The sequence below is a fragment of the Chiloscyllium punctatum genome, chromosome 1, assembly GCF_047496795.1.
Source record: "Chiloscyllium punctatum isolate Juve2018m chromosome 1, sChiPun1.3, whole genome shotgun sequence".
Lineage (NCBI taxonomy): Eukaryota > Metazoa > Chordata > Chondrichthyes > Orectolobiformes > Hemiscylliidae > Chiloscyllium > Chiloscyllium punctatum.
The window spans coordinates 165,539,446-165,564,198 of NC_092739.1; the positions used below are offsets into that span (position 1 = coordinate 165,539,446).

Genomic DNA, 24,753 nt, shown 5'->3' on the forward strand with positions numbered 1-24,753 from the left:
AATAAGGGGATCGGGTTTAAGAGCCGCGAGGTTTTGCTGCAGCTCTACAAGTCCCTAGTGAGACCACACTTGGAATATTGTGTCCAGTTCTGGTCACCCGACTATAGGAAAGATACAGAGGCTATGGAGAGGGTGCAAAGAAGGTTTACCAGGATGCTGCCTGGACTGGAGGGCTTGCCTTATGGAGAAAGGTTGAATAAGCTCGGACCTTTCTCTCTGGAGAGAAGGAGGAAGAGAGGAGACCTGATTGAAGTATACAAGATAATGAGAGGAATAGATAGAGTCAATAGCCAGAGAATTTTCCCCAGGCAGGATTGACTGGTACAAGGGGTCATAGTTTTAAGATATTAGGAGAAAGGTATAGAGGAGACATCAGAGGTAGGTTCTTTACGCAGAGACTTGTGAATGCATGGAATATGTTGCCAATTGTGATGGTGGAAGCAGAGTCTTTGTGGACATTTAAGCGACTGCTGGACATGCACATTGACAGCGGTGAATTGAGGGGTGCATAGGTTAAGTCATTATATTTTACATTAGGATTAAACCTTGGCACAACATCGTGGGCCAAAGGGCCTGTTCTGTGCTGTACATTTCTGTATCTATATCTATATATCTGTATCTACAAAGTTTGATAATTTTTTTTATCAACTGTGTAAAGAGTTATGGGGATATGATGGGGGAGTAAAAGGTATTGAAATATTTGATCAGCTGTGATAGTAGTAAATGGTGGAGTAAGTTTGATGGGCTGAATGGCTTACTCTTGTCCTTTGCTCCTACAAAATAGTGCACAGATCCCTTTCTCTGCTAGACGACAGATCCAATCTTCCCCCAGTGGACAAATCCCTTTGTCCCACAGTGGGATGATCCCTGTTTCCCCCAGAGTACACATCCCTATTTCTCCAAGTGTACAGAACTCTGCTTCATAGAATCCCTACAGTGTGGAAGCAGGCCATTCAACCCATTAAGTCTGCACTGACCCTCCAAAGATTATCTCAACCAGCACTGCTGCCTCACAGTGCCAGGGACCCGGGTTCAATTCCAGCCTCGGGCAACTGTCTGTGTGGAGTTTGCACATTCTCCCTGTGTCTGCATCGGTTTCCGCTGGTGCTCCAGTTTCCTCCCACAGTCCAAAGATGTGCAGGTTAGGTGGATCGGCCATGCTAAATTGCCCGTAGTGTTCAGGAATGTGTAGGTTAGGTGTATTAGTTAGGGGTAAGTGTAGAGTAATAGGGGAATGGGTCTGGGTGGGTTACTCTTTGGAGGGTCAGTGTGGACCTGTTGAGCCAAAGGGCCTGTTTCCACACTGTAGGGATTCTATGATTCTAACCCACCTCACCTACATATCCCTGCACACTATGAGCAATTTAGCATGGCCAATCTACCTAACCTGCACATCTTTGGACTGTGGGAGGAAACCGGAGAACCTGGAGAAAACCCACATGGACACAGGGAGAGCATGCAAACTCCACACAGACAGTCACTCAAGGGTGGAATCAAATCCAGGTCCCTCGTGCTGTCAGGAGGCAGTTCTAATAATTGAGTAACCGTGCTGCCCTTGCCCGAGTGTACAGACCAATATTTCCCTTCAGTGTACAGATCCATATTTCCCCCAGTACTGATCCCTACTTGTCTTAGTGTCTAGATTTCTATTTCCCCTCAGTGTACAGATCCTTACCTTCCCCAGGGTAGAGATCTCTCTTTCTCCCAGCGTACAGATCCCTACTTCTCGTGTCTAGATTTCTATTTCCCTTCAGTGTACAGATTCTTATTTCCCCTAGGGTAGAGATCTTCCTTTCCCCAGTGTACATACCAATAATCCCCCATCCCCCTCCATGTACAGATCCTTATTTCCCCCAGGGTGCAGACCAATACGACCCCCCCACCCCCTCAGTATACAGATCCTTACTTTCCCCAGGGTAGAGATCTCCCTTTCCCTCCCAATACAGATCCCTACTTCTCCTCGTGTCTAGATTTCTATTTGCCTCAGTGCACAGATCTCTTTTTGCCAGTATCAGGACTCCATCTTTCTTGCTGGCACTCAAGGCATCTATTACTCCCATGGCGACGGCGCCGTGCGTGTGACGTCAGAGCGTGGTCAGTTGCTGGAAGGTTCTGGCGGCGGCGGCGCTCAGAGAGGCTTCAAGATGATGGTGCGTGAGGGTTGGGAGGGGTCAGCCATGTAATCCGGCGCCATCCGCCCGCTCGGGATGGTTTTGTCGGTGAAAGGGGGCGCCGGATAGTTAGAGGATGGTCGGAGCTGAGCGAGGAAGGCGATGTTAACGCGGGATGCGGTGTTTTACCCCGTATCCGGGGTAGAGGAAGGGGAGAGGGGGGTGGAGTTGGGCCTCGCCTCGGCGGTGGCCGGGTTGGGGGTGTGTGAGGGTAGTTTTGTGTGTGTATATATATATATGTGTGTGTGTGTGTGTGTGTTTGGGGTGGGGGATAGAGATACCGATAACACCGCCGCCCCCGGGCTCGTTAAAACGGCGTGTGGGGCACTAGGAGCCCGAGTCTGAGCAATCCCAGTATCTCTTAAAGGGGTCAGGCACCTGGAGCTGGCTGGTGGGGCCCACCCCAACACACTGATCATTTTAACTGGAGGTTGGGGGGGTGTAACAGTGATCTGCTCAGTACAACCTCTGTCATCCCTCCGGATGTCAGTGTACCTTGTGGGTACTCCCAGAACTACCCAGAAAGGTATCCTGTGTCAACCCATTTAGATTATTTAGTCTCTGGGAACATTGTCAAATCACACCATGGGTCCCATGTAATCATCTGAATACACCCAGAATGGGATTGGCGGATGGGACTTTGACTAGAGTGGTGCAAGAAAAGCACAGCAGGTCAGGCGGCATCCAGGGAGCAGGCAAGTTGACGTTTCGGGCAAAAGCCCTTTGTCAGGAAGGGCTTTTGCATAAAGCATCAGTTTTCCTGCTCCTCGGATGCCGCCTGACATAGAACAATACAGCACAGAACAGGCCCTTCGGCCCACGATGTTGTGCCGAACTTTTATCCTAGATTAAGCACCCATCCATGTACCTATCCAAATGCCGCTTAAAGGTCGCCAATGATTCTGACTCTACCACTCCCACGGGCAGGGCATTCCATGCCCCCACCACTCTCTGGGTAAAGAACCCACCCCTGACATCTCCCCTATACCTTCCACCCTTCACCTTAAATTTATGTCCCCTTGTAACACTCTGTTGTACCCGGGGAAAAAGTTTCTGACTGTCTACTGTATCTATTCCTCTGATCATCTTATAAACCTCTATCAAGTCACCCCTCATCCTTCGCCGTTCCAACGAGAAAAGGCCTAGCACTCTCAACCTATCCTTGTACGACCTATTCTCCATTCCAGGCAACATCCTGGTAAATCTTCTCTGCACCCTCTCCAAAGCTTCCACATCTTTCCTAAAGTGAGGTGACCAGAACTGCACACAGTACTCCAACTGTGGCCTAACCAAAGTCCTGTACAGCTGCAACATCACTTCACGACTCTTGAATTCAATCCCTCTGCTAATGAAAATGACCTGCTGTGCTTTTTCAGCACCACTCTAATCTAGACTCTGATCTCCAGCATCTGCAGTCCTCACTTTTGCCTGGCGGATGGGACATCATGATGTCTGCTGTTTATTTGGATGCTAAAGATCCCACAGCCAGTGTTACAAGAAATGATAAGCTGTCCCAGTGTCCTGAACAAGATTTATTTCTTGAATGCTGACATTGCTGTCTGTTAAAGCCAGGGAACAGAACTTGCGTTTTGCAGAAAAGAGAGAGATGCCCCAGCTTTGGGCCTTTCTCTCATCAAGGTGAACACATGTCTTAAATGATCTGAAACAAACAAAACAGCAATTGCTGAAGAAACTCAACAGCCCTGGAAGCATGTAGAGTAGAATCCCTACTGTAGAGAAGCAGGCCGTTCGGCCCATCGGGTCCACATCGACTGTCTGGAAAGCAACCTGCCCAGACTCACCTGACCCTATCCCTGTAACCCTGCATTTCCCATGACATATCCACTTAGCCTACACTTTCCTGGACACCATGGGCAATATAACATTGCCAAGCACTCTGAGGAAACCCATGCAAAAATGGGGAGAATGTGCAAAATCCACACTGCACAGGGTGGAATTGAGCCTGTGTCCCTGGCACCATGAGGCAGCAGTGCTCACCACTGAGCCCCACTGAAGAGAAAGTAGAGTTAACATTGCAATTCTGTTGACTCCAATTTAATTTCAACATTGTCATTCGGTGCTGTTACCCACTCTGAGTTCAGTACACCCTTCGTGGTGTACAATACCAGCACTGCATGTTGTAATCCATGTAGTGTGTAAACAAGGTTCTGTACATGAGATGTGTGGTATTCACTGGCATTACCATCACTAAACCTCCTGCTATCAACACCCTGAGGGTTGCCATTGATGAGAAACTGAACTGGACCAGACTTGCAAATTTTGTGCAGGAAGACCAGGTCAGAGGCAAGTAACTCATCTCCTGACTCCCTAAAGCCTGTCCACTGTATACAAGCCAGGAACGTGATGGGATACTCCCCACTTGCCTGGATGGGTGCAGCTCCAACAACACTCAAACTTGGCACGACCCAGGGCAAAGCAAGTGGCTTGATTGGTATCATACTGACATCAACCTTACCCCTTTAAAGTGCCATCTGTACATCTTTATCCATTGTCACTACTGCCCAGAGACAGATGCACTTAATGCCTTTACAGGACTATCTCCTCTTTTATCTGTAATTATCTCCACCCTTTCACTACCTTTGTATAATTTGTGCTTCCTTTACTGTTGGTTATTAATCTATCATGTTTTGTTTGATATTTGCCATTCCCCATGTTAGAACTCTCTTCATTGGTATTGAGTATAGAACAGCCTCTGGAAGAGGAAAAAAAATTACTTTGGAAGAGAGAACAAAAGAGTGAAGTATTAAGTGAAGGAAAACTGCAGAAAAGGGCTTGGTGATACTTGTGCATGAAACACCGCTAGCACATGTACAAAACTATAAATTGCTGGCTAAGCTCAGCAGGTCTAGAAGCATATGTGGAGAGAAATCAATTAACGTTTCAAGTCGAGTGACCCTTCGTCAGAACTTTTGGTTTTTATTTAGTGCGCCGGTGCGGAAGGAAATCAGTAAGGTCAATGGAATGTTGGCCCTTATTTCAAGGGGATTGGGGTATGAGAGTCAGGAAGTCTTACTGCAGCTGTACAAGATGTTGGTGAGACCAGATTTGTAGTACCGTGAACTGTTTTGGTCCCTTTTTTTTAAAGGAAAAATATTGTTTCATTGGAGGCAGGTCAGAGAAGCATGAAGGTCTGGTATAGAGAGATTGTCTTTTGAGCAAAGGCTAAACAGGTTGGGACTCTACTCACTGGAGTTTAGAAGAATCAGAAATAATCTCATTGAAACATAGAAGACTCTTGTTGGTTTGAGCTATGGTTCTTGCTTAGGGATTTGTATTACACTGTTATGCAAGATATCCCAAATTCAAATCCCAGAAAAAGTCTGAGTGCCTTTATTCTTGAGTAGCAAGGGGGATCAGAGGCTACAGGAGAAAGTAGGAGAATGGGGTTGAGAAGCATGTCAGCCATGATATCAAACATGGAAATGTTGAACAGACTCAGTGGGCTGATTGAACTAATTCTGCTCCTAGTTCTTATCATCTACAAGGTATGCTTTCAAAGTTTGCAGGCACGTATGAACTGCAAAATATAGTCATATGGTCATTTGCACTATGGAAGGATACCATTTGGTCGATTTATGTCCATCCCACCTCCACATGAAACAATCCACTCAGTCCTGTTCGCAGTCATAATCAGCGTTATTAACAGAACTGAGAAATTACTGAACACAATCAAGACAGAATGAAACATTTGGGCAAACAGAAGCCATTTTAGTTTTAAAAACTGCCGTAGATAAAAGTTTCAATTAAAATTTTAATGGGCTGAACAGAAGAATGGGAAAGAATGGATAGCACTTTGCAAAACTCACCCAAAGTACTTTTGTCTGCTTCTTTCTAAGAAAATTCTGTGATTCTAATACCAGTTCTTAGTTTATGCTGTTGGTTTCTGCTCTTTTCAAACTGAGTGGCTTTTGTACTCTGAACTTTAAACTTCACAAAGTGACTCATTAAGTCTATGATGTGCAAATATTAATGGAACCAATCGAGATTTGGTTGTCTTTTCCAGTCCGCACCAGTTATCCTCCTCAAGGAGGGAACAGACACTTCCCAAGGGACTCCACAGCTGATCAGCAATATTAATGCCTGCCAGGTTATTGCTGAGGCCGTTCGTACCACACTTGGACCACGTGGGATGGACAAGCTCATCGTGGATGACAGAGGTTGGGATAATGGACACCTTGTCCCAATGTTTCTATCTTCCCAACTATGTACAGAGTTAGAACATCAGTTCTGAGTTCATGGAATGGAGGAATAGACATGAGGGGTTAAACAATCAATTCCTGTTTTTAACTGAGTCCTTAAATGTTGAAACATAAGAAATCTTAAGGATGTTGAGAAGTTTCTCCTAATTGCTGTCATAGAGTCATTGAGCTTATTATTTATATTTTAATTTGTTAAGAAATTGGGCAGAGGTTTCTACTGCTAACTGTCTTAAACCTTCCATCACTACTCAGTAGGCATGTTGGGATTTCTACAGTTGATTGACTTTGTCAGCAAGCTTATAAATAGGACCTGAATTATTTGATCACGTTGCATGCATGATGCTGATATAGCACACACCACAGGATGTATCAAAGCAATCTGTAGATTAATGTCTTCCGCTAACAGACCATTCTCACTATACATTGTGCAAACTCATGATCAGGCCTAAAGCTATTACTTTTGGCTTGGAAAAGTATCCAGTCTACCTGTGATTATTCTCGAAGGTTAAGGTATCTCAAAAGTTTGAATAATAGATGGAGCTAGCTGTTTATGCTAATAGTAAAATGGATGTTGCTAATGAGCCAAAAATATGTTCTTCCTATCTCCTAATTGAAAAATATGGAATATGAATTACAGTGCCACTGTAATACCAGGGACATAGGCTTTACATTTCAAAGACTTAGATCCCAAAATGATATTAAATAGCATTTTTTTTTGTGGCAAACAGAGTACTGACTGTGCCCATCTGGCCCAATTTTGCACATTGTTTGGCCATGCGAGTTACCACGACTGGATAAAGTGCCATTCCCAAATGAATTCTATACATAGATTTTGTAGCAGTCATCAGATTCAATAAGGAGTGTAAACTGGTTCAGTCCCTCCATTGTAGAGCAGGATGTTGATGTCCCTGATGTCTCCAATACATCCCATTTAATCAGGCATAGACCAAGGCTTACATGTGCAACTGGATGGCACATATTAGGCAGTCAGAAGAATTTCATACATTAAATGGGTGGTTTGTTTTTTTTAGGGAAAGCTACTGTTTCAAATGATGGAGCCACTATCTTGAAGCTTCTTGATGTTGTTCACCCAGCTGCAAAAACCCTTGTGGACATTGCAAAATCACAAGATGCTGAGGTAAGTTGAATGAGTGGTTGTTAGTTTCCTCTCTTTTAAAAAGAACTACTAGACAGGCTCAGACAGAGTCCTCTGACAATCTGGAACAGATAACTCAAAGCAAACAGTGAATCATTCATTTCAGAATCTCGGAGTCCTTTCACTCTGTAGTAATGGCTTACTGTCTAGGACAGAGGGTCACCTACACTCCGTTCACACTGTGAGACAGAGGGTCACAAACACGCTGTTCACACTGTGGGACAGAGGGTCACCTACACTCCACTCACACTGTGGGACAGAGGATCACATACACTCCTGTCACACTGTGGTACGGGGGTCACAAACACTCCGCTCATACTGTGGGACAGAGGGTCAACTGCACTCCTTTCACACTGTGGGACAGCGGGTCGCATACACTCCTGTCACACTGCGGCTGTGGGTCACACTCTGGGCACTGGGTCGCACTGTCATTTTGCTTCCTGAGAAAGCAGATCGCATTGTCCTTTCACACTCTTGGTCATTAGGTCACACTGGGAGTGCAGATCAGAATGACACTAGGGAATTACATCTTACAATGGAGCAGTAGTAACAAGGCTGTCTTCAGCTCTTTCTAAATGAGCTGAAATTATTAATGGTTATAAGGATGAAATTTAAAACGTGTAAAACATTAATTTGATATTTTTGTATCTATCTAGGTGGGCGATGGGACCACTTCTGTTACTCTACTAGCTGCAGAATTTCTGAGACAGATCAAACCCTATGTGGAAGAGGGGCTTCACCCCCAGATTATCATCCGATCCTTCCGTAGAGCTACTGAGCTGGTAATGAGACAATTGCATTTTTGTTGGCTGTGTTGCCATTTAATACATGCCGTTGTGGATCTTAACAGGGGATTTTAATGTCCATGTGTAGACAAATTTCGGAACTGCACAGATCTCCTGTCTTTCACAGCCTAAGGATTTTTTGTGCATTAATAGTGTTTCCTAGAAAGTAATCCTTGATAGGCATTTCAGTTTATTGATTTATGACATCTTGTCTCTCTTTAATCTTTCCCATGACATGTACATTGATATTTTGTGTCAAAATGCATTAAACAGTAAGCAAAAATGTTTGTCTGGGTTAGATTCAGTTGGAACCAATCTTGTTATGGGTTTGGAATTATGTGCAGGGGAGCAGCATAGTAGCAAAATCACTGTACTAGTAAAGCAGAACCCCAGGTTAATAGTTGTGGAGACTGGTTCAAATCCTAGCATGGCACGGGGTGAAATTTGTATTTCATAAAAGTCTAGTCACTAGCTCCCGATTTGGTAATATCAAATGTAAAAGCTTCTTAATCACTTCTTGGCCACACCTCCTCTTGTCTCTGCATCTGACAACATTTTAGCAACTCTACGGTTCTTTAACTCTTTTATGCATTTCTTCTCTCTTCCTTCCCATCCCATTTCCTTTGCTGTATTATTGCTGGCCTTACCTGACCTGCTTGGATGCAAAACTCTGGATTTTCATTCTGCACCCATTAAGACATCTCTTGAAAGTTCAATTTTGACTGGACTATGCACCAACTTTCCCAATATCTCTTATTAAATTCTTAGCTAATTACATTTCTGTGAAGTGGCTTGGAATGATTTACTACTTTAACTTTCATTTGTATAATGCCTTTTTTGTGATTTCCACAAATTGCTGTTGATACAGGAGAGGATTCACTGATTCTTGTTTGATTCAGGTTTATAAATATTTCCTTTGATTTCCCATATGTCATCAGCACTCATTAAACGCACATTGGCTCTGCTAATGGTTCATTGAACACAGGATGTATGCACAATACTGTAGAGACTGAGGAACCCTCCGGACATCTACAGAGCAGGGTACTAGAGGAGGTGGCCATGGAAATGATGGATACATTGGTTGTTATCATTCAAAATTACATCGATTTGGCAACATTCGTGGCAGATTAGAGGATGGTGACTATAACCCCACTGTTTAAAAAAGGAGGGAGGCAGAAAAGCCAGTATTACGCACTTATCTGACAAACATACGTAGTAGGGGAAATGCTGGAGTCATTTATAAAAGATGTGATAACACCATGCTTAGAAAATACCAATGTGATTTTGCAAAGTTAACATGGATTTTTGAAATGGAAATTGCATTTGACAAATCTGCTGGAGTAGATTTGAGTTTGTAACTAGTAGAATAGATGAGAGAGAACTAGTGAATATGGCATACTTGGATTTTCAGAAAGATTTTGATAAAGCCCCACAAAAGAGACTATTGTGGAAAATCAAAATATATAGGATTGGTGATAATATACTGGCATGGATTGAGAATTGGTTAACAGACAGGAAACCGTAGGAGTAAATGGGTCATTTTCGAAGTGGAAGATAGTGACAAGTGGGATATTGTAGAGATCAGAGCTTGGACACCAGCTATTCATGGTATGTATTGACTCATATGAGGGAATCATGTAAAATTTCCAGCTTTGCTGCCAATGCATACCTAGGTGGGAGTGAGAATGGTATGGACGACTCAGAGGCCTCATTGTGAATCAGATAAGTTGAATGAGTGAGTGAGAAAATACATGGCAGATATAAGGTGTATAAGTGTAAAGTTGTCTAATTTAGGAGGAAAAGCAATGGCAGAATATATTTTAAATGGTGATGGATTGGAACGATTGATGGACAGGAGGACCTGGATGCCTTTGTATACTTGTCATTGAAGTCAAACATGCCAGTGCTTGTTAGAAAGACAAATGGTATGGTTGCCTTTATTGCAAGTGGGTATTGAGTACAGGAGCAAGGAAGTTTCCTTGCAGGACCTTGTTGAGATCACAGTTAGAGCATTGAGTGTAGTTTTGGTCTCCTTACAGAAGAAAGAGTACACCTATCATAAAGGAAGTGCAGGAAAGGTTCATGAGATTGATTCCTGGACTGGCAGGTTTGTTGTATGAGGAGAGGTTGGATCAATTGGGCCTGTACTCACTGGTATTTAGAAGAATGAAAGGGGATCTCTTGAAACATATAAAATTCTAACAGGCTGGATCAGCTGGTTGTAGGGATGGTTCCCTTTGCCAGGGATGCCCAGAACAAGGGGTCACTATCTCAGGAAAGACAGGTCAGTTTGGACTGAGATAAGAAATTTCTTCACTCGGAAGGTGATGAACCTTTGAAATTCTCTACCACAGGAAGCTGTGGAGGCAAAACCATTCAGCATTTTAAAGAAATAGACTTCTAGAGGCTAAATATGTCAAGGGGTATGGGGAGATCTACAGTGTGGCATTGAGGCAGAGGATTGACCATGATCAAGTTGAAAGGTTGATGGGCTGAATGGTCAACTCCTATTTTCAATGTTTCCATGTCTTATTTTGCAGTTGACTCTGATTTTTCTTTTTGGGAATAGGCCTTGGAAAAGATCAAAGCCATTGCTGTAACTGTGAAGAAAGACAGCAAAGAGTAAGTGTTATATTTACTATAAATCCACTGTTCTGTGTAGCTATCTGGATTAAGCATTGTCTCACCCTGTTTTGAGTAGTGGTCCCTTCCATTGTCCCATGGCACCTTTGATGCTGATGCTTCTGATATTTCTTTCTTTTTGTACTTCAATTGACGATTTGTTATATTAAAGCGAACTACTATGGATGTTGGAGATCTGAAATAAAAACTGAAACTCTGCAAGTCTGGCAGCATCTGTGAAGAGAGAAACAGTTAACATTTCAAGCTTATTATGACTTCTTTGGAACCTTTCAAACAATGCCTTGTCATTGTGATTGATAGGACTCTCAAACCTGCCCATCCCGTTTTGTGTACTTCTGCTTCCACCCCTTCATTTATCTCTAATGCCATGTTAGGGTTGTTCTTATCTTATTTCTTCCATTTCCTCTTTATTCATTCATAGAGTGAGAGCATCGCTGGCTGGCTGGGCCAGCATTTATTATCCATCCCTAATTGCCCAGGGGGCAGTTAAGAGTCAACCACATTGATGTCAGAATCATATGTAGGCCAAACCAGATAAGGATGGCAGTTTCTTTTCCTAACTGACACAAGTGAACCCGCTAGGTTTTTCCCAACAATTGGCAGAGAAATTACAGTCTTCATTAGACCCTTAATTCCAGATTCTATCATCTGCCCTAACAGGATTTGAATCCAGATCCCCAGAACATTACCTCGGACCCTGGATTAACAGATCAATGACAATACCACTAGGCCATCGCCTCCCCTTCACCCTTCCAAAATGCTGCTACCACCAAACACATTCTTTTTCCTGTCCCTTTCAGAATCTGTTCCCTTGGTGATACTCTGGTCCACTCCTCAGTCACCTCTCTTCATTCCATGGCATCTTCCAAGCACAAGTGCAGGAACACTTCCATTGAGTGGTTGCATTGGTAAAAGTGCTTCCACATTGTTGTCTGGTAGGAATTGCTGATTGTTACTGATTGCATATTTCTGTTACAAGTTGGGATGGTGTTTGACTTGGAGTTGATTATGTCCCCATGAAGCTCTGTTCTTTTCCACTTCACTGGTAAAGGTCATGGATTTGGGAGGTACTGTTAAAGAAGCCCTGAAGTTTTGCAGTATTGCAAACTGGAAATTACACAGTGCAGCTACAATCCATTCGTGGTGGGGTGTTTCATTGTAGTGCAGCACATATGACCCGTGGAGGAGGGTTGTGCTGGGAATCAAGTGGATGTCGTCATAATTCCATTATAAGTATGGATGTGGATTGAGAATAAACTTGCCTTAGTGATTTTAATGTTGGTTCTTTGCTTTAAAGTTTACTTTATTTCATCCCACTCTGACAGGCTTCAGAGAGAGCTTTTTGAGAAATGTGCTGCTACTGCCCTCAGCTCCAAACTGATTGCCCTTCAGAAAGGTTTCTTCTCCAAGATGGTGGTAGATGCAGTCATGATGCTGGATGACCTTCTCCCACTGAAAATGATTGGGATAAAGAAAGTTCAGGGAGGAGGTCTAGAGGTTGGTATTTATTGACTTTGAACCTGTTCGATAGAGTATACGTTGTTTTGTATGCGTTAAATTCTTTATCTGTTCTAAAGAAAAATTAGAATTTTATGCAGCCATGCATAAGCTTTCTTTGTTGCTTCACCTGATATAAAATTGTGGCTAACACGTGTGCATTGTATCACTTGCATATCTCTGCATTAGGTTTCATTCATCCTGTCCATTTCACCAGTACAAGTTTCCCTGAAGTCTTCAGTTGTTTTTGTTTACTGCATTTTTAACTGTGTCGGCAGCATTGTGAACCCATTGTTGTATAACTCAAAATAACAACCCTAATACCAGTCCCGTAGAATGCCAGTGTATTTTTTACGTTCAACCCTAATTGTTGGCACTGTCCCTCCAGTTGCATGAGTTATAAGTCTTTGGTAGTTTACCAAACGTCAACAGAATCATAAAATGGCCGCAGTTTAGTAGGAGGGTATTGGCTTGTTGTATCTCTGTTGCCTCTCTGAAGAAGCAATTCACCCAGTGCTTCACCCCTGCCTTTCCACTGGCGCTCAAACACAGCTCTATAACTGCAGTTAGACATCCCAATTTCCGAATTCAAATCTTCTTGCAGCAGCATATACATGTTTGTTTATCGAAATGTGCATCAAATAAGGCAGTGAGGCTGTAGCCCCTCTCCAATATGAGGAGACTGCCCCTCATTTTCTTTCTGTAGGCCAAGCCCAGATGGATGATCTTTGCCCACCAAGTGCAGAGAAGAGAGGTGTGGGGTGTAGGTGGCAGGGGCAGATTGGATGGACTCCTTGTAGATCAGCTCCAAGCTTGATCCAGCATCTTTGTTCAAGGCAGATTCAAAGTATTCACTTAATATGTTATTCATTCACCTTTTTGGGCCCTAAATGATCTAATTCCTGCTTTTACTGCCCTAATACTGTGTACATATCTGAAGAAGGTTTTTGGATTCTGTTTTATGTTAACTGCTAGTCTCTTTTGAAAGTCCATATAAACAATATCAGCTGCATGACCTTCATCAGTTCTCTCCCCAAATACTCTCAGATCCAACTCTTTATCTCTTCAACAATGCATGCACTGCCAGAGACCCTGTTTTCTCTTTACCAGCTCACACACTGCCAGAGACCCTGTCTGTTCTCTAGTCACTAACTCACCCACTGCCAGAGGCCTTGATGGTTTTCTCTTCACCAGCCTCACACACTGCCATGATACTGTCCATGCTCTCTTCACCAAAATCCTCACTTTCAAAGACCCTGTCTAGTCTCTGTTCACTGACCCATGCACCACTAGAGACCCTGTCTGTCCTCTATTTAAGAGTGCACAGAGACTTTGCCCTTTTGCGCAGTTGTGTGTGTAGTTATGTATATTTATATACTGTATAATGAAAGGGCGTTTATAAGAAACAGTGTCAGAGATCATCAGGATCCTTTGCATGTGGCCACGGATAATATACGCTTGAGCCATAGTAACTTAGGAATTCTACATTCTATATTTTAACCTTTTTGTTGAATACTAATAAACTTATTCTCCACTTGTACGTTTGGATAGTTGACATTCAGAAGTTATGATCTGGATGTGTGACAGTCTTACTGAGTGTGACGTGGTGATGCACAGTGACATTGGAATCTATCAGCCTGTGTACAAAAGAATACATCAACTATATCTCACCTCTGTTGTTTATAAATGTTCCTCAAAATTTATATCTGAAAGTTAATTTTTTAGATACACCAGGTCTCAGTGAATTTTACATGTTTCCTCTTGTGTTTGTTTGGTGTTGATCATAGGAATCTCAACTAATAGCTGGCGTCGCCTTTAAGAAAACATTCTCTTATGCTGGATTTGAAATGCAACCCAAGAAGTACGAGAAACCTAAAATTGCACTTCTGAATGTGGAGCTGGAGCTCAAAGCTGAGAAGGATAATGCCGAGATTCGGGTGAACAGTGTTGAGGTCAGTACTCTCAAGGACGGCATGGTTCATGTTCATGTAGTAACATCAGTTTTAATTCTAATGTGAGTTGGTGTAGACTTGCCAAGGAACCTTAGCCAGGTTTGTTACTCATGTTTAATATTCAGTGAATTCTGCTTAGTAACTAACTGACTATACTGACTGTGGTGAAGAATTAATAATCTATGGCAACAATTTAGAGATGTTAGTACCTCTGATACCACACCTCAATAAGGAGAACATTTGTCAGTTTGAGAAAAGGTTTGAAATTGGTCATTGGAAATTGGAATTCTATAATAGCTCATGTTTCTTGAGTAGCATTCATCCATTGGTTCCCATTTAATTAAACAATGTATTAGTTTGAGTGATCCAAAAGTATAAATGCTTGAGTAAGTTTTAAAATTTATTCATAGGATGTAGACCTTCCTGGCAAAACCAGCGTTTATTGTACACCCCTAATTGTCATGTGGTGGTGGTGAACTGCTGCCTTGAATCACTGCAGTCTTTGAGGTTAGATTCGCCCATAGTGCTAATAGGGAGGGTGTTCCAGGATTTTAATACAGTGACAGTGAAGAAACAAAGATAAAGTTCCAAGTCAGGATAGGGTATGGCCAGGAGAAGAACTTGCATGTGGTGAAGGTGTTCCTGTGTATTTTCTACCCATGTCCTTCTAGGTTTGGAAGGTGCTATCGTAAGGTGATTTGCAAAATTGCAGCTTGTAGAGGGTGCATACTGCTGTCACTGTGTTGGTGGTGGATTTGCCAATCTAGCAGGCTGCTTAGTATATTGACAATGTCCCTTTCTTTCCTCATTGTGACTATTGTCAGACGTGACCAATTCTCAGATTCTTTGATGCAAGGTAGTACAGTTCAAGACCATCCCAATAACTAAAATCTAATTGCTCACTGCTCTCCAGCTTATTTAAAAATTATCACAGTTTAAAGTTGCTGGTCTCTCAGCAGCTTTTTAAAACTCCATGCACTGCACAGCTTGCATGTTATTTCTGTGATAACTAGTATGCATGGTGTGAAATGTATAGGAATAACAGCTTGATTTTGCTCTGTTGTTATCAGGTTTTATCTCTATTCATCCACTCAGCCTCTGTCTAAAGGTCTAGAAGTTGCAAGTGTAATGACACGGCAGTAAACCTCTCTGCTATTTAAATCAAACACACACAGAAAAACTCACCTCACCTCATAATCTGTTAAACTATGAGTAATAGAAGACTTCCAGATTTGATTGTTTAAAGTAAAAATATCAATTTATTCTTTAACTCTAAAACCGAACATTAAACAACCATTTATAATTCTAAGCCTTCTTTCTCTTAAAGACCTGTTATTTACCTTCAACTCTATAACAATATTCAGAGGAACCTCGATTATCCGAATATCAATTATCGGAATATTGGATGATCCGAAGGAGATCTCAAGGTCCGGTTAGAAACATTACATAAAAGAGCTGTTTCAACCCTGATCGAGTCTTGTTTACACTGATTAAAAACGATCTCTGCTGAGAACAGTCCTGGACATAGATGAGAGCCCAGGCACTGTCTCTAAATGACTGACCTCCAGCCCTCTCTCCCTCTCCCCACACTATCCCTGGAGTTCTACATAGGGGTGAACCCTAAACCCCCTTTCCCCAGATAATCTAACATTGTCCAGTACAGGGCAGAGGTGGAACTTGTCAAAAAGTTGAAGTTTTAAAAAGTTGTGTTTGTGGCTGTCTGTGTGTGTGTGTGCTATTTGGAGACTTACCCCAGAAAGGTAGGAGCAGTTTCTCTGTTGGTGTCCAGTCTGGCTGCCCCCAAGGGGGTTGGGGGTCGTCGGGTGGCAGGGGCGCGTGGGGGAGCAGGGTGGGTGGGGGCAGGCAGGGGGCGGTACTGGATGGGGTTGGGGGGGGGGGCAGTGTTGGATGGGTTGGGGGTGGCCAGGTGGAAGACAGTGCTGGGGGTGAGTGGGGATGTTGGGGGGTGGGCGGTGGTGTTGGACTGGTTTGAGGGGCAGGTGGGGGGCAGTGTTTGGGGTTTTGGGAGCAGTGTTGAGGGGCAGGTGGGGGTGGTGTTGGATGGAATTGGAGGTGGGCATGGATGGGTGGGGTTTGGGGGCGGGGCCTTGTGCGTGGTGTGCTGCTGCCTCGTCTCCTGAACAGGGAGCAACTTAATAGAAAACTCCTGCGCCCTAGAGGAAAGGCATTGAATCAGTTAATTGAATAATCAGTTATCTGAACGAAATAGTGCCCACCCATCTCATTCGGATAATCGAGGTTCCCCTGTACTGATCCAGTAAAAGCCCCTATTAAAATTGCATCAACTTAATTTTCAAAACCTGATAGTGGCTGTCATCGGCATCTGCCTTCCTCTGCCTGTAGATCTCAATGGGTCGTCTTTGGTCTTTTGCTGCAAAGATGTTTCATATGAAAAAGGTACCTTTTGATAGAGAGTGTTTCGAAAGGCAGTCTCTCTCCAGATGGCAGTTTAATCTCACTGGCTTTCAAAATGTCTGCTTTTTTTAAATCCCCAAACATCGGATTGTCTCATTGGTTCGATATTGTCAAAAAGGTAAAATTCAGATTTGATTAGGTTTCAGTATCCTGGGGTATAATTTAAACTGGTTAAATTTGAACTGTTGTGAACATAGTAGCCAAATGTTACATTTTTTCAATTTTGCAGTGTACTCTGAGACTTCTAGCCAGTCACATGACAGGTGCCTGCAAACTCTCACTGCCAACACAGGTTTCACCCTCGCTTAAAGATACAGTACACAACTTCATATTACAAGGCACTGGTTTCCTCAGCGAGTTTGCCTCTTGGCTTTCACACTGGGAAGCTGGATTCATAGAGTCCGGGCTGATGGAGTGAAATAATGTTTCTCCTGCTAACTCTGGAAGTCATTTGGAATGATTTTGGGCTGTTGTAGTTGTAGTTCAGATTCCACTGGACGCAGGTTCACAATACAAAGTGACTTCTTATTTGCCATCAGTTGGCAATTTTTCAGAAAGCACGTGATGGCTGCTGAGGAATAGAAAAGTGCCATACCTCCCTATAGGGACTGTTTGATGCAGTGTATGGAGGAAAAGAGTATTCCTTTCACCAACCCCATGCTCTCTCCTTCACAATTTCTTTTTTTATTCGTTAGAAGCTCTTCTCGTACTCCATTTAAATAGTCAGATGTCACATGATACCAGGTTTATTTGAAATTGCAAGTTTTCAGAGCGTAACCCCACCATTGCCACAAAGGGGCTACATTCTGAACGCTTCTGATTTCAAGTAAACCTGATAGGCTATGACGTGGTGTCGTGTGGTTTCGGACTTTGTCCATGCCAGTCCAACACCAGCAACTTCACATCCATTCACATTGGAGTGCAGCAAAGTTAGAATGAAATAATAGTTCCAAGAGGCTGAGCTTAGATTTGAAATGGTCAAACTGTACTTACTGAGAATTTTTTCTCCATGATGGGTCAGGGATTGAGCAAAGCACAGTGATCTTGCAGGATTTGGACTTAACAATAATGGTACAGTTGTGTTAACCCATTTCCCCAGGATACTGTATTGCACTGACTGGCTCCACTGTTGATATACTCTTGCCATTAAATACATTGATCTCCTTTTGTTTCTAGGACTATCAGGCAATTGTTGATGCAGAGTGGAATATCCTTTATGATAAACTTGAGAAAATTCATCTGTCTGGGGCCAAGGTTGTGCTGTCTAAGCTTCCAATTGGAGATGTGGCAACCCAGTATTTTGCAGACAGAGACATGTTCTGTGCTGGCAGGGTCCCAGAGGAGGATCTTAAGCGAACTATGATGGTCAGTGAATTTTCATTCTCTAATGAATAAATAGAGTTGTGTTGCAAGAACTAATTGGCTATATTTCCCTTGCTGTGAAATGTTATTTTCACTAATGATCAATCTCGCTGACAGACTTGTAACCAGTAAGAAATCTAACCTGATTAATATAATAGTCATTTGGTAGTAGAGAACTTTAGTATTGCTAAGAAAAGGTACATTTTGCCAACGCTTTTTTTTAAAGCTTCAGCAAGGTGTCTTTTTTTTCAGCTTTTTTCAAATATAATAAGAGCAATCTGTCACCAGAAATAATGCTCATTGTAAGCTTTTTAATAAATACATGTAGGTGGTAATTAAATTGACATACTATGTGATATAATTTTGTTTCTCCAAAACATCAATAAGTACAGAATGGGTACAAAACTGTGTTATATAAGGCAGAAGATATTCAGGTATTCTAAGTAAATTTTCCTCTTCGTGTTTCTCGTTGAGAAGCCAATGGCTGAACCTTGTTGCTTTCATAGATATCAGCAGCTGTTCAGAGCATCTCCCCAGTTAACATGTGAACCAGACATCAAGATCAGTTGGCTGATTGACCGTTGGGTGTATCAGAGCCAAACCTAGCCTACATCGTTGTTTAACAGGAAATAATAAAATAATCCAGGATGGTTGCTGTCAGCCAGAAACACTTGTTCCTCAGGCTATTGACTGTTGTCAGTTAAGTATAGACCAGAAAACTAACCTAGACTACATGTGGACATCAGTGTACGTTTCGAGCATTCATAACCCAGGAGATTTGCAGGTTGAGACTTGTTGCACAATATTAGTTAATAGAACAGGTGCAGATTTGTTCTTTGTATATACTTTTATACATTAGCCTTTCTTGTTTTCTAGGCTTGCGGTGGTTCCATTCAGACCAGTGTTAATGCGTTGACAGGTGACGTGTTGGGTCAGTGCACACTCTTTGAGGAGGCCCAGGTTGGAAGTGAAAGGTACAACTGCTAGGTTGAGTATAACCTGGAATCTATGTGGTTAACTCTTCACTGCCCTCTGGGCAATTGATGATGGACAATAAATGTAGCCAGTGAAGCCCATACCTAAAAAAAACCCCTGTTTTGCCCTTTCTCCTCAAATCCTTTCAGACCTAAGAGTTATATCTGTCTTCATCTTGAAAGCATTCAGTGTTTTGACTTCAGCTACTTTCTGTGGCAGAAAATCCCTCAGACTTACCACCCTGTGTGAAAAATTTCACCTCTTAATCCCAGAAGGCCCTTAAAGCAATGATCCCCTATACTGAGCGACTGAGGCATTAGGAACATCCTTCCTGCATTTACAGGGTCAACGTGGGTCAGAAACAATGCCATCCTACTATTTGATATTTTTTCTTCTCCAGTCTGAGTATTTCTGACTTGTATGACTTCAGGTGGAATATGCTAAAATGTATTTTTGAGTCTTGCAGCCATTCCTGTTCCATTGAATTGTACCTATTCTTTCACCCACTGTCCAGATATAACTTCTTCACTGGGTGTCCCAAGGCCAAGACCTGTACGATCATTCTCAGAGGGGGTTCAGAGCAGTTTATGGAAGAGACTGAGCGTTCCCTTCATGATGCAATAATGATCGTTAGACGAGCCATCAAGGTAAGAAAGTTAAAGAGCTGTGTGGGCATTTTGGAGGCAAGCCACTGAGCCCTGAGTGCTGCAAGAGCCCTAGAGATTTCATACAGGATTGGTGAAGCAGTAAAATGTACAGGAGACAGATTAACATGTTAATGGGTGGTTTCTGTAGTCCAGCTCTAGCATCTATGATGTGATCAGTGGCACTGTGACTGAACGTGGGACAATTTCTTATGCCTGCATTGCATGTGTGCACTGCGCCAGTACACATTTAGCTATGAGGGGTCTAAATGAGAGTACGGTAAGTTCCCACAAAACTGCTGAGAGTAAAGCTCCCTTTTGTTTAATTCCACATTTGGCATGTGCCAGTGTGGAAACATTCTGAATTGAGAGTACAGTAAAGATTGACACGTCCTCTTAAATTCTGGATTCAGCTCAGGTCCCCAAGCTAAAAGTTCTCTGTGAACGCTCCCTTCTTACACATGCTGAAATGCAATCATAGGATGCTGCAGCATAATTGAAAGTGATTCACCCTATCGTGTCAGTGCCAGCTTTTTGGAACAATCCTGCTCCTTCTCTCTTGCGCTCGCACTGTCAATCTGCTCTCTCGTCCGCTCTCATTCTCGCCATTTCCCTCGCTTGCTCTTTCTCTCTCAATTTCGCTCTTGCTCGAGCACTCTCGTTTTTGCTCTTGCTTGCGCACTCTCGATTTCGCTCTCGCTCGCTCTTACACTTGCTCTCGCAGGCTCCCTCTTTCGCGCGTGCTCTCTCTCTCTCACACACACAAAAGGAAACCATTTAGAGTCATAGATATATAGCACAGAAATGGACCCTTCGGTCCAACTCATCCATGCCGACCAGATATCCTAACCTAGTCTCGTTTGCCAGCAGTTGGCCCATTTCCCTCTAAACCCTTCCTATACAGGTGCCTTTTAAATGTACGTCATCTGGCAGCTTATTCCTTACATACATCACGTTCTGCGTGGAAACAGTTGCCCCTTCGGTCCCTTTTAAATTTTTCCCCTCTCACCCTAAACCTCTCTCCTCTAGTTCTGGACTCTCCCACCTCAGGAAAAAGACCGTGTCTATTTCATGCCTATGAAAAAGACCTATCCATGTCGTCTTGATTTTATAAACCTCTACAACGTCACCTCCTCAGCCTCCGATGCACCAGGGAAAGCAGCCCCAGTCTATTCCGCCTGTAGCTCTAATCGTCCATTCCTGGCAACGTCCTTGTAAATATTTTCTGAACCCTTCCAAGTTTCATAACATCCTTCTGCTAGGAGGGAGACCAGACTTTGAAGGGTCGACTGTCTCTCTGCAAACTCAGCAAGTTTTAACCCCTGCGAATATTTTCACTTCAGGTTCTTTTTACAAACCCCTTTTGTTACCCTCACTTGTATCTGTTCTCAGCATATTCGCAGTCAATAAATTCCACCCTAACCACTTGCTGTATAGCATTTTTTCCTCATAGTTTTAATTTTTGCCATTCACCTGAAGTCAGTGTCCTCTAGTCATTAATGCTCCCAGTACTGGCACTGTTTCTACCTGCTCTGACTAGATCCCTCATGATGTTGATCACTTTTAACAGCTTCTCAACGTTATTCTAAAGAGAATAACGCTTCTTTAATCTGCCTGATTGAAAGAGGTAGCTCATCCCTGCGGTCTTCCTTGTAAGCCTTTTCTGTGCCTTCTCTCAGGCCTTTGTATTCTTTTGAAAGCATTGTGCCCCAAATTAGTGACACAATTTTAGTTGACTGTGAGGTTTGTCATTACTTGCTCGCTATTGTATTTTAATCTTTTCTTATAAAGCCCAGGATCTTGTATGCCTTTTTAGCCACATGCATCCATGTATCAAAATATCACCTTCAACAATATGTGCACACTAAGTCCAAGGTCACTGCTACTGTATTTCCTTTAATAATTGTAATGTTGTGACAATTGCCCCTGTTTTTCAAATAAATTTTGTCACTTTAGTTGACCTAGAACATCAGCTATTACTGTACTTCATGGCAGAGTGGGCTGTAGGGGCTGTGTGGTCTTCACCTCATGTTCTTTGTGTACTTGTGACACAGTAGCAAGCTTAAACAGCAGTATGCTTGTTTTTTGATTAATATGACGATGATGGGGTCTGGCCCATCTTTTAATGTATCCTATTGGCCTGTCTTGTTTATCATTATGTTGCTGTGACTTGCAAATTGCAAGTGCATGATATTCAAATGTCTGAACATTTATATTTGTGTATCTGCAGAATGACTCTGTTGTTGCCGGGGGAGGTGCTATTGAGATGGAAATCTCCAGGCACTTACGAGATTATTCGAGAACCATCCCCGGCAAACAGCAGCTGCTGATTGGGGCATATGCCAAGGCCCTTGAGGTGATTCCCCGACAACTGTGTGACAATGCTGGCTTTGATGCCACAAACATCCTCAACAAGCTGCGTGCCAAACATGCTCAGGTAAGGGCAGGCTGTCTGGGCACTCCCTCAACTCTGTAGAAAGGTCTGACAGTCTAGCCTAAAACAAAATCTCTCTCTTTCTCTCTCTTTCTCTCTCTCTCTCTCTCTCTCTCTCTCTCTCTCTCTCTCTCTCTCTCTCTCTCTCTCTGTCTCTTCCCCCCCCCCTCCGCTCCCCCCCTACCTCTCTCTCTCTCTCTCTCTCTCTCTCTCTCTCTCTTCCCCCTACCCCTCTCTCTCACTCTCTCTCTCTCCCCCTCCCCTCCCCCCCCCACCCCTCTCTCTCTCTCTCTCTCTCTCTTTCTCTCTCTCTTTCTCTCTCGCTCTTTCTCTCTCTCTCTCTCTCTCTCTCTCTCTCTCTCTCTCTCTTTCTCTCTCGCTCTCTCTCTCTCTCTCTCGCTATCTCACTTGGTCCTTAGCATTCCTGCTTGATCAGGTTTTACCAATCCCAGGATTTCCTTTTCCTGTCCCTAGGGGTTGCTGGATAATGATCAGAAACAGTGCCACCCTGCTATATAGACACCAGAATGATTATTGAGCTTCATCAGTTTATGTGGGTGGAGCTCTCCCTGGGCTGAAAGAAAGTTATTGGGGAGCAGAACTCTGTTGGTGGGTTGTGTGAGGCTTTGAGTTTAATATTGGGGAGAGGAGGGTGGGTATCTGGGTGGAATTGGTGCTGTATATTGGGCTGGGGTGAACAGGTCATGTTGTAGTGAATTTTAATGCACAGTGCATTCACTGCCCTGAGTGAAACAGAAGTCTGAGAACGGGGTGATGGTTTCATGAGTGTTACCTGATGACCTCTCCTCTGTTTACAGGGTGGAATGTGGTACGGAGTTGATGTGAACAATGAAGATATTGCTGATAATTTTGAGTCCTGTGTTTGGGAGCCTGCTGTGGTGCGCATCAATGCCCTCACCGCTGCCTCAGAGGCAGCCTGCTTGATCCTGTCTGTTGATGAGACCATCAAAAATCCACGCTCCACTGTGGACTCATCAGCCCTGCCAAAGGGCCGGGGCAGAGGCAGGCCACATGCTCACTGAGGCAGCCTGGCAAGTGGTTTCTGCTTGTTCTGACCTGACAACAATAACAACCAAGAAGCTGCGGAGTCTAGCTGGCACTATGGCCTAACACCATATTGTCACTGGACTCAGGTACTCACTGCAAGCAGCTTCTTCATGTTATTACTGTAGAGTCAGACCCCGGGAACAGCAGCGTTTAGCTCTATTTATTGTTTTCATCACTTTTAGTTGTGGACAGAAATGTCTGGAGAAAATAAAGTTCCAGTTTTTGGGTTAAATTGTCTCTCCTTTAGTGTGGTGAGGTCCTTGTATTATGTATTACATCGAATTTTGCAGCAAAAACACTATTACTCCAATTACTCCAACCGATCTACTCTAACTTCATCCCACGACAGTATTCATCATGCAGTCCTGGCAACATTTTGTTTTTCCTTTCTCCCTTATGTGCTCATCGGTTTGTGGGTTAGAGAGGGGTGTAATCTCAGGATGTAATCCATTAGGACTCACGAGGATGCTGTATTTGAGAGGCAGCGATACTCTGTAATTGAGTATATTCAAGGTTGTAATCAATTTTTTCAGACCATGTGTTTTCCATTATGGCAACTATGTGGAAGATTGGAGTTTATTGAGGATCTGTGCTTGTAGAGATCCTACTGTAGAGAGCTGGATCAAGAGGTTGTATGGCCTTCAATTGGTCTTAAATGCCTTTTACTTCTCTTGACGACATTTTGAAAAACTGGAAATGAATGCGTTGGCACAGTGATCACTGCATGAATCCTTGGAGTGTGATGTGATCATGCAGCTGAGAGGGTGCACTGCTCCATAGGATCAAATTTGCAGAGTGATAACAAACTTAAGTTTGTATTGCCTGTCATTTGGAAATGGTGATTATGACTGAAAGGTTTTCACGTGAACAGTAACCTAATTTAAATGTTATAGACCCTAATCTAGATTCCAAGACCTCGGTTCAAATCCTACAGATGGTGAAATTTTGAATTCAATAAATTTTTGGATTTAAAACTTAGCATAATGACGACCATGTAATCATTGTTGGAAAAACACATTTCATTCACTAATGCCCATTAGGGAAGAAAATCTTCCATCTTTAAATGTGACTTTAGACCCATAGCAATATGCTTGACTGTTAACTCCCCTCTGAAATGCCCTAGCAAGCCTCTCAGTTGTACCAAATCACTATAAAGTCTTACAAACCAGTAAGACCACCTGGCGTCAGCCTAAGCAATGGATTTGTTTAAAAATATTCATCCAGGGTTGTGGATCTACCTATGCCATATGGACTGCAGCAGTTCAAGAAGGCAGCTCACTACTGCCTTTTGATTAGATTAGACTAGATTCCCTACAGTATGGAAACAGGCCCTTCAGCTGACCCTCCGAAGAGTAACCTACCCAGACCCAGTCCCTTACATTTAACCCAACTCGTGCACCTAACCCTATG

At 43.1% G+C, this 24,753-nt stretch overlaps 1 protein-coding gene across 1 annotated transcript; it reads left to right on the forward strand.

Moving 5' to 3' along the window:
- Positions 1–2,068: 2,068 nt before the first annotated feature.
- Positions 2,069–23,575, forward strand: cct7 (chaperonin containing TCP1, subunit 7 (eta)). Its single transcript, XM_072578088.1, has 12 exons — positions 2,069–2,150; positions 6,196–6,349; positions 7,423–7,529; positions 8,204–8,329; positions 10,902–10,954; positions 12,301–12,472; positions 14,260–14,424; positions 18,037–18,225; positions 19,099–19,196; positions 19,712–19,844; positions 22,072–22,278; positions 23,094–23,575. Exons 1-12 carry the CDS (start codon positions 2,145–2,147, stop codon positions 23,316–23,318), a joined length of 1,635 nt encoding a protein of 544 aa, XP_072434189.1. The 5' UTR covers positions 2,069–2,144; the 3' UTR covers positions 23,319–23,575.
- The last annotated feature ends 1,178 nt before the right edge of the window (positions 23,576–24,753 follow it).